This window comes from Phoxinus phoxinus (assembly GCF_949152265.1).
Source record: "Phoxinus phoxinus genome assembly, chromosome: 7".
Lineage (NCBI taxonomy): Eukaryota > Metazoa > Chordata > Actinopteri > Cypriniformes > Leuciscidae > Phoxinus > Phoxinus phoxinus.
Genome location: NC_136882.1, coordinates 15,414,328 through 15,436,695, shown reverse-complemented (window position 1 = coordinate 15,436,695; position 22,368 = coordinate 15,414,328). Strand labels below are relative to the sequence as shown.

Genomic DNA, 22,368 nt, shown 5'->3' with positions numbered 1-22,368 from the left:
CGAGAGTCAATATAATCTTATAGAGCCTTATAATGTGAGGAGAGATGACTGACAGGGCGATGGCGGAGGATTTAGTGCAGATCCTGAGCGTCATTGACAAATATCTTATCTTGTAAAACCTATACACAGGTTACGCGTGATAGAAATTTCGAAAAGCGAGCTTCACATTCAAAAGCGATTTCAATACCCCCATGTAGAAACCGGCTCCGGTGATGGCTTTAAATTATAGAGTAAGCATGATTGTGAACTCAAAAGCAAAGCTAGCGCACATTCAAAAGCAATTCTTCTCCGCCTTCCTCCTGGTGTTATCTGTAATACCGGTGTGAAAATGTCCTCACTGTGGCAACCCTATTATAAACCCTGTCCTACTGTAGCTGAAGGGGAAACTAAAATGCTGAGATTCTGGATCCTAGCAAAAAAAAAACTCTGTTGTAAGATGAAGAGCTCACTGGGAATGTAGAAGCTTGGGATAAAAGCGAGATCAAGAGGGAACCTGTGAGAGACTTGCTGAGGTCAAACAAGCAGTCATTCTTCATAGCCGAAGTTCAGAGCGATCAGGCTCCCGTCTGTATGAAGAGAGTCTGACATTTCTGCACAAAAATCAATGTTCTTGCAGAAAATTGGACATGAAAATCCTCACAAAAACTGAACCATGAGTTTTCCGATCCTCAGAAGAAAATCAAAGTTGATTTGACCGTTTGTTTCAGTCAGATACAAACCACAAGCACAGCCTACGTTGTGTGTAGAGCCAAAACATTGAGTTTCCTGAAGCTCTGAGACCCTTTCAGATGCCTTAAATGCAAGGTCTTGTTTCAGGGTGAGGTCTGACTCATAGCATGTTGAGTCTGCAAATAAAGCAGGCGGTGTTACTCAAGGCTAATCTGCTGTAGCAGAGGGCACTTCCCACTGGCTCTGCCTCAGACCACAAGCTGTCTCTCTCTCTTCTCTCGCTCTTCTTCGAGATGTGCAGCAATAAGATAGGCTTCCTGGAAACCCTTGTTTCACAGAATGTGATGGAATCAAGAAAAGGCAGGGCTGGATCCTGAAAATAATGCTCTTTTTGTCATTAGATGTTGGACAGTTGCACAATAAGGCTGGAATAGGGTTGTCTGTCTGTCTGTCTGTCTGTCTGCCTCTCTGTCTCTGTTAAATTCTCATTTGAATAAAAATTAGATAAATAAAAATTATTCTCATTTTAATTTGTGTTCATGCGTATGTAAATGTAAGTTGTTCACATATTCCCCAATGATTCAACTTACCCACTCACTGTTGTGACAGTTTACCCTTAATGTTGGGCACATGTTCATTTGAACCCGCAAGGCAAGTTTATTTATATAGCACCTTTCATACACTATGGCAATTCAAAGTGCTTTACACAAAAAGGAATTAAAATAATCACACAGAAAAACAAGGAAATTTAAAACCGTTATAAAAGGAATTAAAAGAGATATATGATAATTTAAAAGAGTAAAAAGATGATACATAGATAACTTCTCATCTGAAAAAAAAACATCCTTTTTTTTATTATATCCTTTTAACTCATATTATATCATATTTTTCACAACTCCCAGTTTTACTCTGAGATTTTCCCATGGTGATTACACTGTGTCTGTGGGGTTTATTCGGCACGCCTAAGGAATCTATTGGACATCTCCAGTGTTATTGTAGTATTATTTATATTATTGCATTTGAAATTTTTCTTTTTTATATTTCTATTTAACTTTATTTTATTTCAGTTTTCTTAATTTGTATTTTTTATGTTTCTATTTAACTATTTTATTTCAGTGTTCTTAATTTGTATTTTTTTATGTTTCTATTTAACTTTATTTTATTTCAGTTTTCTTAATTTAAATTTTTTATGTTTCTATTTAACTTTATTTTGTTTCAGTTTTCTTACATTTTAATCTTACATTTCTATTATTTTATTTCAAAAATAATTTGTAATAGTTTTAGTTTACAAAAACATCACTGGCCTATAGAACAACTTAACTCAATAAAAAAAATGGCACAATTTTCCCGTGTGACGAATTAAGCACTGCTTCAGTCTGGCCTCACGTTATCCTTCTCTCTCTGCAGAAAAGCTGGTAGCCTATCAGAGGGAGTTTCATGCCCTGAGGGAGCGCCTGCGCGCGGCAGAGCACCGAACCCTTCAGCGCTCCTCTGAGCTCAACGCCATCCTCGAGCAGTTCAGACGTGCCATCGCAGAGACCAACGGCAGCAAAGATGCTCTCGCCAACTTCTCAGGTTACTGCATGTTAACAGTTGTGTGTGTCATTATCAACTTACTATTATTATCTGTCATGCCGTAAACTGGCATGTGTTTCGCATCAATTAGTGGGAGCAAATATATGCTTTGTAATAGCTGCTTCCTTCAAGGAATTCATTTATCTCCACATTATTATAGATTGCCAAAGTGCCCGTCCACTTTTTCAGTGTCCTATTAATTTTTCCTAATCATTTTTCCTAATGATATTTTTAAAAAGTCTTCGCTAAAGACTTATAAGCCATAAACCAAAGCAACCCAGCTATAAGGGTGAATTATGACATTGAACATTGAAGCAAAAAGTAGTATTTAAAAGTCTGAAAATCTTTAATGAAGGAAAGAACTACAAACCTGTGTAGCTTTGCAAACAATATAACCTTAATAAAAACAACGGAGAAATATGAAACTATCCATTTAAAGATGTTGGTTGTGTATATAGAAATACATTTTTTGTTTACTGCATATAACACAAAATAAATTGTTTGAGAGTGTAGAGCAGTGGTTCCCACACTTTTTGAAAGCATGCCACTGCTTTGTAGTGTTTTTTAATTTATTTTTCACGGCACCCCAACCCAATTAAACTAAACGTACATGTGTACATACATATTTAAAATTAAATCTTGTTGATTTAAGTTTTTTTGCTTATGTATTTTTGTTTGGACATGCTCACATGTTGGTGTTTTGATATATTTTTTAAATATATGCTGTAAAAAGTTATTATATGGTACGATAGTTATTTTAGGCTGTTTAAATTGGAAAAAAGCTGGCACCCCCAGCCAGTTGTTGGCACCCACTTTGGGAACTACTGGTGTAGAGGACTGTCTTTAAATGTTTAAAAGTTTATGTTCAAAATCAATTCCCATATGAAGAAAATGAATGCGATATTTACTTCCAGCACCTGATTGTTGCACTCACAGAGCATCTTGTATGCTCAATATTTTGACTAATTTGATCATGCTTTCAGCAACCAATACTACTAGAGTGGTGTAATTTCAGCTCTGTTTTGCACATTTTGCCCATAGTCAGCACACAAAAATATGTGCAGGAGAATTACAGCCACATCTCTCAAATGCCTTAGATGATGTCTTGTAAAATGTTAACAACAGAATAAACACACACCCCAAGCCAAACATTAATTTAGCAAATACTTGTTGATTATGTTTCCAAGGAACATCATTCTTATACTTGATAATTCAGTTGTGTCCTGAGTGTGGTTTGCTTTCCCCTTTTGAATTATGTATTTAAACCACTCTTACCTGCTTCTTAGTACTGAGGATCAATAAGTGAGTGTTTTGATGAATTTTAGGGTATTGAATTTCACTTTTTACTTGAGATTAGAACATTTACATAGTTTATGCATCCTTTAATAATGTTGGAATACTCTGGTTTCTTACAGATGAGACGCAGAAGTTGTTAAAGGATTTGGCTCACAAGAAGCCCCTCCAGGTGCCAAATATCTATCACCATCTGCCTCACTTGCTCAACAATGAAGGCAGTCTGCACCCCGCCGTACAGGTGGGCCAGGGACGTACCGGAGGTGAGCGAAACAACTTACTTCATCTGCTTTTCCAGTAGTCATTATCAGTGATCTTATCAAAGGCCTGGTTGAGATGCATTAGTAGTGTGTTGAAACTTGCAGTTATGGTAAGGGTTGTGACATTTCAGAAACACACTTGAAGCTGTTGGCCAATCACAACGCACTGGTCCAGCCGACCAATCAGAGCACATTGTGCTTTTCGGAAGGAGGGGCTTCATAAGCCTCACTGACTTTTCACTGATTCTCAATATTATGGTAATCTAGGGCTGGGCGATATGGCCCCAAAAAAATATCACGATATCTTTTTTTATATCAGTCTTTTATAAATGTCAAATCTTTATTTATTTCAAGTTTAAAGACAGATTTTTACTCCTAAGTGAAAGCTGTAGAAACCAGAGCGTTGTGTTTTTAAACTACTCTTTATTGTCAGAACATATCATGACAAACACTTGCCAAACAGGTGAACATTCACAAATCCGAGGTAGAACATTCAAACATTTGACATTTTTCCTTAAAAAAAAAAAAAATCTTTATCTCAGTAGTATTAGCTTGAGTTAGGATGCAGATTTACTTTATACAATTTATGTTAATTAACAAAAACAGTAACATCTGTTAAAAAAAAGCAACAACATTTGTATTTGGTAAAATGTAATATTCTTTAGTTTTATTAAAATTAACCATTGGTCATCCAGCATCATGCATTTAGATCATGATAACCACAGATAAAATGTAACTTTATGGTTTCTATGGTATTTATGAAAACCAGTAGCCTAAATACATTATTAAAAACTGTAATTATATTCCATTAGTCCTTTAATACATTGTCTACATTAATAATATTATACAATTCAATAAATATATATCCCACATTTCATGGTGCAGTTAATATTACTAGGCTAACGTTACAGTAAATCCGTGGTAAATGATGGGAATGTGTAGACGGAGAAGCTTCTGACTGTATCGTTGCGCACAGTGTTTCTCCTGTTCGTCAGCGCCGCTTCATCTGCCTTTAAACTAGTTTAAATCACTGGGACATTTGTGTTCCTCGCTGAATACAAGCGCTTCTCACTGGATCTCGTGTCCGAGACCGATCAGAGTAAACGCGTCTGCTCTAGTGAACTCGCGCTGCGCTGCCGTTTGGACTTTGAGCCGAGCGGATAAACGGTCCGTGTGGTGCGCGGTTCAAATGAGATTCGTTCCGCTTTTGGCGCAAAAACATTATCGAACATTTATCGAGCTCTTGATATCGTTTTATCGAGAAAAATTATATCGCGATAATTATCGTTATCGTTTTATCGCCCAGCCCTATGTAATACCAACTGACTCCCTGTTTAGTTCATATCCAAATTAATCGATATCAAATTGATTTGAATTGGAATCGAATTGAAACGCAGGCTATCGAATCGGGAAATTTGTGACAATATCCAGCCCTAGTGTTTTGAACATTTCAAGCATGAAAACCTATTCTAGAAGACCCCAAAAACAAAATCAAGCATACATATTTAAACAAGCACTCAAGTTCAGTTGTTTTTTTAATATGATTAAACCATCGATTAATGACTTAAATGTGCTACTTTTCACTGTGCTTTAAGCCGGACTCAGACCAGAGAAGTAGTCATTGTCATTTACCCCCTCCCGACATTGTGCGTCCAGAGCATCGGTCGATTCCGATGTTCGGCCCAGATTATCTGGTAATGTGAGGTGTTTACAGATCGAATCTTAAACCTCCCGATTTTAAATCGGCATGATTACGACTATGATTACGCCAGTACTTCCACAATAGCCAGTGAGAGGCAAGACTACAAGGAGACGGAAGTGCCAGAACATTTGAAATGGCGACCACGAAACAACAAGCAGCTGAACGGGTCCAGTGGACAACGTAGATGGCGAAATGTGGCAACAACATGACTGCCTTTATAATGTCTCCTCATATAATGTCTACAGCAGGTTACCATGACACAGTATCCATTTTGTTTAGATCCGCTTCCCCGTGAGATCACGTGAGGTGCTAAATCTGACATGATGATCTTAAGAATATCTTGTAGTGTTTGATGCACCACGATTTTAAAAATCTCGTAGTGTGTGCAGGTTTATGATTTGAACGAAGAAAATCTGCGAAGATTGTCCTTACTTGCGTGATGCAATCAGATTTCACAATCGGTTAAGATTTAAAGGTGACATTATGCCCCTTTTCACAAGATGCAATATAAATCTATGGTGTCCCCAGAATGTGTCTGTGAAATGTCAACTCAAAATACCCCCCAGATCATTAATTATAGCTTTGTCAAAGTTGCCCCTTTTTGGGTGTGACCAAAATCGCACTGTTTTCGTGTGCGTCCCTTTAAATGCAAATTAGCTGCTTTTCCCCACCTCCGTTCAGAAGGTGGTTGTAAATCAAATGGCGGCGCCGTGGGTGGAAACGTGCGAATTAAGGGGTGGTAATATTATTATAAAATCCCCTTTCTACGTCAGAAGGGGAACAAAATCTGATCGGCTTATTTTTTTACATGCTTGCAGAGAAAGGCTTACCTAAACAAAGTTACTTGTATGTCACTTTTCACGTTTTCTGGGTTGGTAGATGCACAGCCACAGAGGACCCGATTATAGCACTTCAAAACTGAAAAAGTCAGTTTTGATAAAGCTGAAAATGTCACCTTTAGAAAATCCTGTTGTCTGAGCCTGGCTTTAGCCAAGTTCACTAGACAAATGCTAATCACTGTAATGGCCTTGTTAAGAGCTGTCATGTGAGATTTGTTTTTCACCCTCATTTCTCACGTTTTCAGCCAAGCAGCGGGGTGTTGCTGTCTGCCGTGTCCTTGCTTGTCGTATTGTGTTACACGCTTGTTATCTACGGGCTGTCACAGGCCCGGTCAGTGTGTCAGAGCTGAAGCTCCAGCCAGCGGCCCTGAATGGAGGCCCGGAGACCTTTTGTCCCTCCTTCACACACCCACAGCGGGCCTATCGGATTCTCATTCGAGGAATCAAGCCCTCCTGGGTTCAGTGTGGGTTTTGGAGAGGACAGTCGTAGTATGGGAAGTAAGAGGACATGAACATATAAGAAGTGATGGTGGAAGCTGCAAGAATGGGGTGGGGGGTTTCTGAAATCTTTTGAGTGACTTACGGAAACTTGTTTTATACTGCAGTCTTGATTTTGAATCAGTGGTTTAAATCAAACTGGTTTTGCTTTAGAACCCAGAATTTACATCAGACACAAAGAAAGAACCCAACACACTTCCAGAATTGTTCATAATACAAAAGTAAGAAAAACATTTGTTGCACTGAATCTACAATTTGAGTATTAGGTGACCGCAATCTGATGAAGGTTAGTTTACAGTGTAAAGTTTACAGCTTTCTTTAAAAACACTAATCGAATAGTATTGTTACATGTAAAATTGAATATTTGTCTTTCATACAGTACTTGTCAAAAGTTTGGGAACATTTAAAAAAATTGTTTTTGCAAATAAGTCTCACCAAGGCTGCATTTAATTAATCAAAAATACAGTAAAAACAGGAATATTACAAAATATTACAAATTAAAATAACTGTTTTCTCTTTGAATATATTTTAAAATGTGATTCATCAGTCTTGAGGGTCACATGATCCTTCTGATTTAATTTGATGATTTTCTGTATGGGTAACTCTTCTTCTTCTTATTATTATCAATGTTGAAACCAGTTTGTGCTGCTTAATTTTTTGTAGAAATGGTGATACTTTTATCATGATTCTTTGATGAATATAAAGTTCAGTGAACAGCATTTATTATTAATTATTAATTAAATTTATTAAAGCATTTGTTAAATAGAAATATTTTGTAACATCATAAATGTCTTCACTTTTGATAAATTTAATGCATCCTTGATGAGTAAAAGTATTAGTTTAAAAATTACCACAAATGTTTGAATGGTACCATTGTTTCCACAAAAATAGTAAGCAGCAAAAACTGTTTTCAACCTTGATATTAATAATGATAAATGTTTCTTCAGCAGCAAATAAACATATTAATATGATTTCTGAAGGATCATGTGACACTGATGAGAAAAAATTAGAAAAAATTTCACAATATTACTTTTTTTTTTTACTGTTTTTTTTTCCCCTCCGATTAAATAAATGCAGCATTGGTGAGCATAAGATACTTCGTTCTTAAAAAAACAGGTATGGTGTCTTTAAATTAATGTTATTGTTAATCATTAACATTGACTTTGAAACTAAACCGGTAAACTGGCAACATTCGAAATTGCACAAACAACAGTAAATGGGATTTTCCAGCTCAACACGTGAACAAACACAGGGCTAAATATAAAAATATGAAATAATTTTCTCCTCCCTTTGAGTTGTCAAGCCTACCGGTATTTATTTTTCTTCTCTGTGCACACATATGCGGTTAGTTGCATTTTGAATCACTTTCCACAACAGTACCAGTCCACAACAGTACCAGTGCAGATGTGCAACGATGTGCAACACATTTCTGGTTCACACCCAGTTGAGAACTACTGGATCACTTAAGAACTACCAGATTAAATTATCACAAATAAATTGTCTGAAGGAAATGAGACTGAGGAAGAAGGAAATAAACAGGAATTCTAATGCATTTCTGCAGTATTTAATGTATCCATTACCTGACTACAACGAAGCATAGTGGTCCTGATTGTAACCAAATACACAAGATTGGAAGACAAAATGTAAAAGTTTAAGAATCGCTTGAATTTTAATGTGCATATTGTGGGTTGCGTGTCCCCCTCAATGTCTAGTGGTTGCTTGATTGGCTGGAATTTTTTTACCGGTGTAGTGACCAATCCACTGATCTGGCTAGTCGATACCATAAGCCTGGAGCTGTCGTGCTCTTTTGTGGTGAGCTTTATTTTGTTCTTGTTTGTATGACACATTGTACCACACTATTCTGTATCAGGCGGTATGTGGGTTAACGACAGATGAGTTAAGTCAACGTCTAGATGGCTTTATTACAAGCGACATCCTATGCTGGGACAGTCTGCAGTGAATGACAACAATGACGTTAGAGAATGTCAAAAAAAGCCTTGTGTGACTGACCTCTGTCACACGAGGAGGTTGTTTTTCTGAGCATATAAAAACAGTGAGAACTCGTTGTTTTTGGACCGCTGAAGCCCACCCATGCTTCATGTTCGCCTCCTCCAAACCCACAGATGGACCTCCCCTACTGGCTAACAGTAATCTCAGCCGCCTCTTCCACGCTGTCTGTGTGGCAAGACTCTCGCTCGTGCCCATGCCAGCGGTCCCTCTCTTCTCAATGAGATCGTGGCTTAGGAGAGGATAATTTTAGAGCTGTAAATGGGGACATCTTCTTCTGTCCTGACTCCAGAGACTGTGCACCATATATCTCACACTCATCGCCACCCCCTCATCGATGTAGAGCCAGGGGTTTGCAAACAGTTGAAAAGTCAAGGGTCCATGGAGGAGATCTATCAAAATATTTGACATTTGTATGAACATTAATGAATGGTCTAATAAGCATTGAGTCGATGACAAAGATGAAGAAAAGGAAATTAAATTGATGGTGTAACCAAGTAATATACTTTTTGAGCTATCAAATTGATTAATTACGATTAATCGTATCCAACATAAAAGTTTTTGTGTATATAATATATGTGTGCATAAATATATTATTACACGCACACACACACACACACACACACACGTATATAATACACACATACTGTATATTAACAAACTTTTTATCGCGATTAATCGATTTGACCACTAATGTCTTTACATCTTGAATATGGGCACTATTTTTGAATTAAATTAATTCAAATTAATACAATTATTAAAAAATTACAAATGTTTTTGGAGAGTTGCACCACATGACATTTTTACAACTTATTATAACCAACCGTGTCTCCTTATAAAAAGGTAAAATTGTAAGAGACTTCCTGACTTCCTTCGTTTTTTTTTTGGTCACACCGCATGACTTTAATTTGCTAGACAAACTTTCAAATAAGCAATGAAACTGTATATATATATATAAAAAAATATATATAATAATAATAATAACGAGGAATGCGTCCTCAAGGTTTTAATTTCAAAAGTTTTATCCTTTATCCTTCTAGTTTTTTTTCTTCATCATTATGATATCAGGACAGTTGTATCACACTATTATTGTGTTTTTTTTTTCTTATATTTTTATCTTTATACGCCTAAATGAATATCAAAATTTATTTTAAATCCAAGCTAAAAACATCCAATGAATGAGCTTCATGCTATTCAATATGTGATGTAATGCTGTTAATTTTTGTAATGGACTTTATTACCAATCATTAATTATATATTTGGCGGGGTCCCTGTGTTAGCTAAGAGTCTGAATGGAGGGTCTCTGAACCGGCAACGGTTGAAAACTCTTGATATACACAACGAAAAAGAGCGGTCTGACAAGTTTGAGAGGATTGTTTGAGATGCTCCCATTAGAAAATGAAAAAGCTCAATACAGGGTTTCAGTGAAATCCCCTACTGTCTCAAACACTCGTTTTCTCCTCAGTAAGGCACTGTAACCTCCCTAGAGACCGTCTGGATATAATTTGCCATAGTTTAGTCTCAAGGCACGTCGAGTGTTTGTCTCAAAGAGAAGCATAAAGACCGCTGAAGAGAAAAGAAAGGGCATTCTTGGAGATTGGTGCAGCTCAGCATCTCTTTATGTAACCGAGCGCCTGAAGGCCAAACGCTACTTTTGTGAAAGAGAAGATGTGGCGTAGGAGAGGATGACATGTGTTGAATGCACATTAACTTAAAAACATGCTTCTTTTTTTCTTTTTTACAAAATGCTCCTCTTTCATTTTCTTTCTTTCTTGGTGTCTCAGGTGCTTTACCTCTGTCTGATAAGATCCCTCTCCCTCATGTGCTCTCACTCTTTGTCTCTCTTTCATCCTCAACCTACTTTACTCTTTCACCACGTGCTGTTCTCTCTCAAAACACTCTTCTCTGGCTTCCAGTGGGAAGCAGTGCAAAACGGGGACATATTTTACTGTCTTCTGTTTGGTGCTGATGAAGTGTGACAGAGCTTCTGTCACTCAAATCCACACACACACACACACACACACACACCAGCTCAACCTCAGCTCTCGAATGAAAAGTGCCCGTCTTTTGCTGACATTTTGTCTCTGTGCTTAATTTTTTTCTTCTTCGGGTAAGCATGTTAAATCACTGATATTTCCTATTCGAAGACCAGGTTTACTGTTTAAAAAAATTCCAGATTTATTTATTTTTGTAATTTAAGAAAATACGTTTTTTTAAAAACAATACAATAATAAATAAATGTTTATTTTTTATTTTTTTTATGGAATGTACACATAGCACCACATAATAAAATATTATCGTGGCCACAAATTAAGAATTTGTTCCCTTGCTTAAGTTAAACCATAGCCATGATTTAACTAAAATTAAAATGAGGGAATTAATTATAACATGGCCATGATTTAACAAAAATGTTGAAACAAATTAATCAAATGTGGCCATAAGGCATGGGAACGAATTCTGACCTCGAAGGACTGAACAGAAGAAATGAACCTGTAGAATATTTCCACGTCCAAGAGTTAGTTCGAAGGTGTATACCAGCCAGACCGAACTTTAAAGTTCGCTTTGGCAAACTATTTCTGTCTCCTAAAACAAACTTTGCTTTTGCCTGGTCACACAAGATCCTTTGTTGATTTTAGCTTTAAGTTTATTGGGGTCTTTATTCTCTGACTGTATCAGGAGTCAGACTCTCCTTTATGTTGCAGTACAATAGAGCAGAGTAATGCTTGCCCTGGGCACCTCCATATGTGGACTTCACTCTTATGCAACTGTGGAAACCCCTTCTGCATGAGTGCATGATGTGCTTGTGAATTGGGTTTATGAGCCTCGAATTGAGTTTTTGTTGTCTTTTCTATGCAGTTTCCATGGTGATGGGCATCCCCACGGTGAAGCGGAAAGTAAAGTCATACCTGTCAGAGACGCTTCATTCACTCATCGATAAACTCTCGGCGGAGGAGAAGCTCGACTGCGTCATCATAGTGTTCGTGGGAGAGGTGAGCATTCTCAGGTTTGAGAAGGTGTGTTTGTGTGTTAGCATTATGGCTTGCTTTGTCTTCCTGTGTGTGAAGATTTATATGTAGTTCTAAGGGGAAATGCCAAGCCATGCTCACCACACACACAACAATGTTGGGTTAGTGACAACTGGGGCAAAGGCATTTTAAGAACATTGTGTTTACTTTTGTTCTGTTTAAATAGTTTTGTGTTGCATCTCCACTTGATGTTCAATGTGAGATCTGGGTACTGAGACCGTCATCGCCTTTGTGAATGGTTAAATTGGGGCAACAGTTTGTTTGTTGTCTTGTTACCACCCGTGGAGGGGTGTGGGCGGTACACACTGAGAACAGGGGTCTTGATGCTTTCATGATGCTGTCTGAAGGGCAGAGTAAGAGGAGTAGACATGCAGACATACCCGGCAGGATTTGTCTCTCGCTTCATCTGTTGCCACAATGTTGTTGTACGTCTGAACACAGAGGTAGGGAAAAATTGTTCTTGAATTTAGTTAGTCTAAAAGTAGAGAAAGCATAGTGATATTGTTTAATTATTTCTCTATATTTGTAGCTTTTTTGATTGTACTTAATTGATATCTCAATATTTGTTCTGAAATTGATTGGGTGGCCGTTTCAGCCAAACATTGTTGCCAGCATAGGCACTGATTTGTGTTTCTGCCAGGGGGTGCCCACATTCCCCACGTGCACATACATTCCCAACCAAATATAAAACACATTCTTAATCACATCTGTTTCCACGAGCAAATGATACCTGGGCTAATTATACAACAAATGCCCCTTAAAAACATTTTAAAATTCTCATTACTCATTAATTATAGCCTACTGTTAGTTTTTCAAGAGTAGGGTAGGCTACCTAGGGTAGGTATTACACACAAGTTATTTGTGTCTTATTAAACAAGTTATTAAAAGCACAAATTGCAAATACATTACCAACCAAACAAAAGCACATTCTATCCATGAGTGTTGTCGCAAGTCACGCTCTCGCTGATATCTATACTACTTGATGATCAGGATGTTGCGTTACAATAATGCAGTAGACATTTGTCATTAAAATAACGCAATAGAAATGTCCTCGAATTAACTATAAAAATGAGAAGAAAGTCATGTGTCTGAAAGCTGCAATCATTTTTTATTCAATTTTTTTGGTTAAAATGAATGGAGCATATCTTTTTCCGTGCGTGCTTGGATCGGCGCCTATGGTTGCCAGGACTATTTACCTACCGGTACATAGATTTAACAAAATGAGGGCTGTAAAAGATTAATCACATCCAAAATAAAAGTTTGTGTTTACATAATATACTGTATGTGTGTATACTGTGTAGAATTATTATGTAAAAATACACACACATTCATGTATATATTTAAGGAATAATTGCATTTATATACTGTATATACATTTATATAATTTATATTATATATAAATATTTTATATATAAATATAACCAATTTTTCTTAAATATATACATGATTGTGTGTGTTATATATATATATATATATATATATATATATATATATATATATATATATATATATATATATATATATATATATATAAATAATTATACACAGTACACACACATATATTATGTAAACACAAACTTTTATTTTGGATGCGATTAATCTTTTGACAGCCCTAAAAAAAAAAAATTTTTTTATTTATTTATTAAGATTGATTAAAAATGACAGTTAAGACATTTATAATGTTACAAAAGCTTTCTATTTCAAATATTTGCTGTTCTTTTGAACTCTCTATTCTTCAAAGAATCCTGAAAAAGAAAATGTGCCATGGTTTCCACAAAAATATTAATCCGCACAACTGTTTCACAACTTATTTCAAAAACATCAACATATAATTGATCTAATTAAAGACATTACCTTACATATTATATATTAAAATGTAAAAAATGTGTGGTTTCCAATAACAAATGCCAATTACTAGTGTTTGTTAGTAATACAAACTTGATTTTATATAAAAACAGTTTTTTTCTTTTTAAGTTTGTAATCATTCATAAGTTTGCATTTGCCTACATTAGATAATTATAATCAGAGAATGTGTTGACTGTGTATCACACTGTACTGTGTTGCAGTGGGCTTTTCTAGAAACATCCTCTTGTACACTGGACAAAAAGACACGTTGATGTAATCGTTAATATTGATTTGGGTGGAGTGCTTTGAGTTGCACTGTTTATGTTAGGGTTGCAGAAGTATACCAGTCTTACAGTATATCATGGTATGAAATTTGACTGTTATCATAACATGGCATGTAGCCTACATTTGCTTATCTAAAAAAGCAACCAGAAGAAGAGAAAACAAAATAATTGGATTAATCGTTAGGTGGAGTCTTTTGCAGTGTTCTTTCGATGCATTGCCTGTCTCTGCGTAATAAATTCAGTTATTTTCCTCCAGTTTTTCGCCCAGTGCTTGTACGGTATGTACCCGCCTCAGTGTCTGTGGGCTGTGGTTAGATCTGGTAGCTGATGTTCTTTTGTGTGATCTGTCATCAGCTGTTCTTGTGGCTGTCTGGAACAACGGTAGTCATTAGTTCGGAGTGCTTTAGTTAAGAGGGAACACCCAGTGGCAGTGCATCTAAAAATCTTTAATGAGGCTCTTCTGTTACCCTAGCACGTGTGTGTGTGTGTGTGTGTGTGTGTGTGTGTGTGTGTGTGTGTGTGTGTGTGTGTGTGTGTGTGTGTGTGTGTGTGTGTGTGTGTGTGTGTGTGTGTGTGTGTGTGTGTGTGTGTGTGTGTGTGTGTGTGTGTGTGTGTGTGTGTGTGTGTGTGTGTGTGTGTGTGTGTGTGTGTGTGTGTGTGTGTGTGTGTGTGTGTGTGTGTGTGTGTGTGTGTGTGTGTGTGTGTGTGTGTGTGTGTGTGTGTGTGTGTGTGTGTGTGTGTGTGTGTGTGTGTGTGTGTGTGTGTGTGTGTGTGTGTGTGTGTGTGTGTGTGTGTGTGTGTGTGTGTGTGTGTGTGTGTGTGTGTGTGTGTGTGTGTGTGTGTGTGTGTGTGTGTGTGTGTGTGTGTGTGTGTGTGTGTGTGTGTGTGTGTGTGTGTGTGTGTGTGTGTGTGTGTGTGTGTGTGTGTGTGTGTGTGTGTGTGTGTGTGTGTGTGTGTGTGTGTGTGTGTGTGTGTGTGTGTGTGTGTGTGTGTGTGTGTGTGTGTGTGGTAGAGGATATCTCTTCCCACATCATTCGCTGGACTTTTACTTGCTCCCACACATGGTGTAAGCTGAACAAAATCAGTTAGAAAAGACAATTCATCCTCCTCACCGAGATAACAAACATCCCAGAGCATTCACTCCAATTCTCGTATTTTTCCAGGCTGTCAGGCACTGGCGTTGTATTTACTTCCAGTTGTTACTCCACCTGTATTTGTGCCGAGCCTTTGCTTGCGTGTGTGTGCGCGTGTGTGTGCGCTGACCAGTTCTATGTTTACTTCCTCACAGACGGACGTAGATTATGTAAACAGTGTGGTGGCTGGCCTCGAAAAAGAGTAAGTGACATTTTCTTTTGCCACTTCGTCAAGTTTTTTTTTACATGACAATGATCTAAATTGTACATTTAACCTAATGGTTAAGATACCTTGCTAACCTTTGTTCTTGGCTATTGTTGTCCATAAGGTTCTACACAGAACTGAATGCTGGGTTACTGGAGGTCATATCTCCCCCTGCCAGCTACTATCCAGACTTCAACAACTTGAAAGAGACCTTTGGTGACTCGAAGGAGAGGGTGAAGTAAGTATTCAGGAAACATTATCCCCTACAGTAGCCAGATACTTAGAAAGTACATACTTCTGGTTGTGTAATTAACAGTTCTCTTGTTGCATACTGTAAGTTTTAACATCTAGCTAAATGTATTACTTACAATTGACTAATTTATTACCTGACAATTGCAACATACACTATCATTCAAAAGTTTGGAGTTGGAATGATAATTTTTAAATGTTTTTGAAAGAAGTCTCAACAAGGCCTCATTTATTTGATCAAAAATACAGTAAAAACAGTAATATTGTGAAATATCATTACAATTGAAAATAACTGTTTCCTATTTTAATATATTTTAAAGTATAATTTATTCTTGTGATGTCAATGCTGAATTTTCAGTATCATTAATCCAGTCTTCAGTGTCACATGATCCTTCAGAAATTTTTCTAATATTCTGATTTGATGTTAAAAAAACATTTCTTATTACTAGTGTTGAAGATGATTTGGGAAACTAATATTATATCATATTATATTATATACATATATATATATATTATTTTTTTTTCCGGATTCTTTGATGAATAAAAAGTTCCAAAGAATAACATTTATAAAAAAAACATTAAAAAAATACATAATAAATGTCACATTTGATCACTGTAATTTATCCTTGTTGAATAAAAGTATTAGGGCCAGATTTACTAACAGCTTGCTCCAGCACAAAACCTCTTTTGGCATAAAAAAAACTACTGGCAGGATTTACTAAAGGCACACAGTGAAGAATTAGCACTGAAAAGGCATGGACAGGGTTATTTTTTGCAGCTGACCTTATTGCATAAGCATTTGTAGGAGTTTCCCTTTCAGACCCAAAATTTATGGGAGGAGAATATTTAAATGAATCACGCAAGGTGATTTCGTTACTAAGGTTTGCGCTCGTCAATTTGCGGGTATTTGCAGCATTGTTTACCGCCCCAAAAAAGCACGTCTTAAACCAGATGCTAACTGGTAGATCGTGTTGGTCATTATAGAGGTGATCCGGGCTGAACTTTCCACTCTCATCTGCGTTTTTGTGGAATTGTGCTCTCATGCTAATTTCCCCCCTGTTTAATAAATCTGGTCCTTAATTTTTTAAAAAATCTTTTGAACAGTAGTATGCATGTTGTTGTTTTTTTCTCCCTCAAAAAACTATGCATAACTGAACTTGAATCGTGCAGCGAGCAAAATCGTAAACATATTTTAAACTTACTTTATATAAACTATCATAATTCAGCTTCCTCAAAGTCATCACTCTTTGTCTCTACACAATCTTGTCCATTCTCTCAACAACCTTCACGAGTTGAGATGCAAGGACAATCTTTGGTCTTTACAAAAAAGATGACATTTGTATTTGTCGAAGTATCATTTTAAACATTTAGATAAAAATGTAAGATCAAGAGAAACATAATTTCAGTCAAGTGTGTACAAACGTTTGACTGGTGGTGTGCATAGGTGTATTGTTTGTGGCCTGTTGTTTTGTAGCGCTACCCATCGGCCATCACTGCGGCGGGTGCACGTGACGGTATTTATGCACGCATAGAGATTGTGGGCAATTTGTGTGGCGAGGGTGAAATAAAGTTTTGATTGGACCGGATCTCCTATTTCAGTGCCAGAGTCAGAGATGATTTACTGTGACAAATGTGATTAGAGAGGGAGAGAGAGAGAGGCATTGCAGATTTGTTGTGAGACAGGAAGTGAGTAAAGCTCAAGGTCAAAGACATCAACTCCTTCACTCCCTCCTTCCTCCTCTCTTTCTCTTTCTCTCTCTACCCTAAAATGACTCCTCCTCATCTCCTGCTCTTCCTAAATCTTTCATCCACAGCTGTCTCAATTTAATCTCAATCACTCTGGGTATCTCTTTCTTTATTTCTTTCACTGCCTCCTCTATCTCTTGGTGTCACGTTCCCTCGTTCTTAACTTTGATTCTGTGCGAGTTGTCACGATTGAAAAATATTCTGTGCCAATGCTGAATATTATTATTTTCAGATTATTCAATAGCAGTGAATGTGCTATTCAACACTGCTTTATTCAAATTAAATAGCAATATAACAAATTAAATACAATCAGTGCCATGTAGCCTTCGACTATTTCTAAATTAAGTAAACAAGTTTTTCAAGTAAACACGTTTTTAATTATTTATTTAGTTAAATGCCAATTAATTAGTCAAAAATTAAAGCAATATGTGATTTTTCTCTTTTTCAAACAATATTATCCAAACTACTGTTCAAAAGTTTTCAACCCAAGTTTATTTTTTATAGCGCTTTTTACAATATATATTGTTTCAAAGCAGCTTTGTAGAAAATACTTGTTTCAGTGTTACTTCAGTTTAAAGGGGTCATGAACTGGCTTTTTTATATTTTTATCTGAGATCAACTTATGACGTTCGCTTGGTTTTTACATTCAAAAACATCAAAATGAATAAGTAATAGGCTATTTCTGCCCTGGTTTTGAGCCTAGCTCCTGAAACGTTTGGTTTTTATGGGCGTGCCACATTGAAGACTTGGAAGTAAACGCTCACTGCTATGATTGGATAACAGTTTTGCATGTTATGAGTTTCATAATGCATGAATCAGTGGGCGGGGCTAAACAGGCAGTGTTGAAGTAGGCGTTGATCTTCTTCTGCGGAGGCGGTGGTTGATACACTTTGACATCATAGATCCCCACTTTTATTGACACCTTGTGTCAATAAATGCTTTTATTGGACTAACAAGGAAGTTTTCAGTTCTGAAACTTACAGGATTTTCTTATAGTATGATGACCTCTTATATGTCAAAAGCTCCAGGAAGTTTAGGTTTTTAGGGTAAGATTTTATTCAGCAAAGATGCATTAAATTGATCAAAAGTGACAGTAAAGACATTTGTAATGTTACAAAAGATTTCTATTTAAAATAAATGCTGTTTCTTCAAATGTTTGCCACAGACATTGCCACATTTCTTCTGGATTTAGTCTGTCTTTTTTCATGTAATCACTGATGGACTCGATGGTGAGATCAGATCATACCGGCTGTTGTCAGACTCCTTGTGCATACACAAATCTAACTGGATTATTACAATTATTGGCAAAAGGAATGTTTGGAAATGTAAAGTGATATTTCCTACTGACACACTACAGCAAACGATATAAATAACTGGCTTAAACCCATTTTTTTTGTGTGTGTGAAAACTAAGACTTAATACTTTGACACAGTACTGTAAATATAAATATATTTAAACCACTTAACATAGTGTATGTCAGGATGTGAAGAGACTTTCAACAAGCATAACAAAAAATGTTGCCTACCCTGCCTTTCAAAGTAGCCTAACCTGGTTGCCTTAATTTAGTTAATTTAAACTAAAAATGTGAGTTGATACAAAGAGACTAGTTATTCAACAGAAACTCAACATATGTTTTCTGAACAACATTTGTGAACTTGAGCTGTTTTATGACATGATTTTTGAAAAGTTGTGATAACAAATCATGAAAATATTTTTTGGATGACAGAGACAGAGAGACATCATGTAGTTATCTCATTCTTCTAAATAATGACACAGCAGCTGATTATGACATTTATAGACTTACAGTAAAGGGATTTGTGTTTTTTTAGGTCATTATTTGTATTATATAAGTGGCACATTGATAGATTCATGTTTTTTTTTAATGTTTTTTTTTATAGAAAACCAAAAAAGGAATGTCTTAGTATAGGACAGATTAAACATGTTGCCAATCTAGACAATTACCCCCCGAAGGGGAGTAACAGCACTTTATTTATTTTTTCACTTCAAGCACTGACGGTTTACACAAAAATAATAACATTGATGAGAAGAATAAGAAATGTTTCTTGAGCACCAAATCAGCATATTAGAATGAATTCTGAAGGATCATGTGACACTGTAGACTGGAGTAATGATGCTGAAAATTCAGCTTTGCCATCACAGGAATAAATAACCTTTTAAAAATATATTCAAATAGAAATCAGTTATTTTAAATTGTACAATACTGTATTTCCGATCAAATGAATGCAGTCTTGGTGGGCACAAGATACTTTTGAACAGTAGTGTGTATTTTCCAATAATACAGGTCTGTTAGGCTGCACTTGGGTAGTGAATCAACTCTGTACTTGCTACCAATCATTCTACATTACTGTTAGTATCACTACTTTTTTGTTGTTGTGACTGTTCATTAGCAAAGTCAGCATATCATGCTTAGTTCATGTATTAGGTTGGAACTCATAGTAAGGTTATCTCTTTTTTTTAATGACTTACAAAAAAAAGAAGGCTTCCTAGTGAACCAACTTGCATTAAAAGTCATTCCCAGTAATGCCATCTGACATAACCGTATGTGTGTGTGTGTGTCCGTGCGTGCGTGCCTGTGTGCATGTGTGTGAGATTTAAGTGTGTGATTTTGAGTCCTTATTCTGTACCACAATCTCTCCTCTCATCCACTTATCTGAGTCCGTTCGATCAAAGGAAATGAGCTGCTTTGATGCACATCGTATTTAATATTCTTTTTGATTATTTAATCTCTTTTCTGAACCTCTTACTGCAAAGGTTATATTGAGTACATGTGAGTGATGTGTTTTTGTTTGCAGCCTCAAACTGCCCTTATTTAGCTTCTGCAGTGTGTACGTTTCTGGTTCCTGTAACTGTCACCCCTATGTATGATGTATTGTATTTGTGTTTCTTTGTAGATGGAGGACCAAGCAGAACTTGGACTATTCCTTTCTAATGATGTATGCCGTCAACAAAGGGGTCTTTTATGTCCAGGTAATCAAATGACCAGTTTTAAAGGTGAATTGTTTAGTATCTACACCACTATTGTCACTGAACAGAATGACTTGTCATAAAGGTTCCCAAAACACTCCCCTATCTGCTATTGGTTGGCAAACGGATCGTCCCGTCCCAAACTCACTCGTTTGGTTGAGTCAGTGTGGTTGTCTCAGGCTGGTCACTGGTCAGAATACAAATAGACACAGAACAATGTTTTGAAAGCTTTAGTGTTTACACTCTTTGGTAAAGCAAGCGATGCATGGCTTGCTTATAGCTCTTTCTGCATATTAAATATACTCAAAATATTTGTATACAAATGATTATGGCTTACAACTATGAAAACCTTTTCAAATTTGGGGTTGTCATAAGCTGTAAGCTATAATCATAAAAAATTATAACAAATAAAGGCTTGAAATATCTCACTTTGCATGTAATGAGTCTATATAATATATTAGTTTCACCTTTTAACTTTTAAGTTGAATTGCTGAAATAAATGAACTTTTGCATGACATTCTAATTTTTCGAGTTTCACCTGTATATAAATATAAATAAGTATTTATTGTCTTGGCTAAGTGACGGCATGTCACACATACATGTGAATTTGATCATTTGAGACCATTGTGTTTAACTTAAAATGCTTATGAAATATCTTTTGATTGAATTTGTCTCTTGCAGTCAGTTTCCCGAGCGATGCATATTTCTGTTTAGGTTTCTAGTTAGTGTGCCAGATCCCCACTGGAAGCTCTTCAGTTCAGAATCAGATAGACAAAGTACACCAAAAGCTCTTTGCTCAAGGGTTGCCGTGGTTACTCATTAATCTGGATATACCCTGAAGACACCCTTTGGCTCTGTAGCGGTTGTCATGGGAACGTGACTTCGTGGTTTGGGGATTTCAGTTTTTGTGAAGTGATGATTTTACAGCTGGGAATATGATCAGGGGAAAGAATTCGCTACAGTCAGAGCAGATGTAAATGGTCGCTGCAGATTTAAAGCGGTGTAGCACTCGACATGACACCTCTTATTTGTTTCTCTCTGGAGGACAAACAAACGTGAAAACCATAACATGATGTAAGAGACCAAGCAGAAGTCTCTGCCAACTGGTCATTTTGTTAGCATGCAAGATGTAAACCGTACTCCCACATGCTCTGCAACCAATGTGTGCTTTTCATCAAATCAGTTACAGTGAACATTATGCATTTAATATAAATTCTATTTATGTCTCAAGCCAAAGTATCTTCCGGAGATACTGTCCACTATACTAACGAGGAGTTAGTATCAAACTTGTGAATAGAGGATGATGAGATTTTATAATATGTTCTTACTTTTCCAATTGTTCTTGATAAAAAGCTTTTATTTAAAACATTTAATGTATTTTATTGCATTTTCACTATCTTTCCAAATTTGGGGTCAGTGAGATTTTTTTGACAAAGAAATGAATACTTTCTATTTGGAAGTGATGCATTTTTTTGATCAAAAGTGACAGTAAAGACACTTATTGTTACAAAAAATTATTTAATTTAGTCAAATTATTATTTTAGTTATTTTGAAATTCTACTAAATGAATCCGGAATAAAATGTATCGCAGTTTCCATGAAAATATTATGCACAACTTTCCAAAATTTATAATAATACAAAATATTTCTTAAACTGCAAAATCAGCATATTGGAATAAAGGATCATGTGACACTGAAGACTGGAGTAATGATGCTGAAAATTCAGCTTTGCCATCACAGGAATAAATTACATTTTAAAAATGTATTGTACATTTTTTTTTTTTAGTTATTTTAAATTGTAATAACATTTCAGAATATTCACAGTATATTTGATCAAATAAATGCAGCCTTGGTGAGCATAAGAGACTTCTTTCAAAAACATAGTCTAACCAACCCCACACTTTTGAATGGTAGTGAATATTTGTGTGTATTAAAGTTGCAGTAAGCAGTTTCTAGTAATAAATGCTGTTGATATTTGAAATCTCCAAAACACACACCCCTACCCAAAAGGATAACACCCCTATCTTGATGCCTCCACCCCCGCATTCTGTGC

General features: G+C 36.2%; 1 protein-coding gene across 1 annotated transcript in view; it reads left to right on the top strand.

The window, feature by feature from the left end:
- Positions 1 to 22,368, top strand: part of mgat4a (alpha-1,3-mannosyl-glycoprotein 4-beta-N-acetylglucosaminyltransferase A) — a 54,587-nt gene that overhangs the window by 18,487 nt on the left and 13,732 nt on the right. The window contains exons 3-8 of the mRNA XM_079617662.1: positions 2,077 to 2,244; positions 3,660 to 3,800; positions 11,700 to 11,833; positions 15,287 to 15,333; positions 15,461 to 15,574; positions 20,244 to 20,319. Of these exons, the coding sequence (XP_079473788.1) occupies positions 2,077 to 2,244; positions 3,660 to 3,800; positions 11,700 to 11,833; positions 15,287 to 15,333; positions 15,461 to 15,574; positions 20,244 to 20,319 (680 nt within the window). The remainder of the gene's footprint in view (positions 1 to 2,076; positions 2,245 to 3,659; positions 3,801 to 11,699; positions 11,834 to 15,286; positions 15,334 to 15,460; positions 15,575 to 20,243; positions 20,320 to 22,368) is intronic.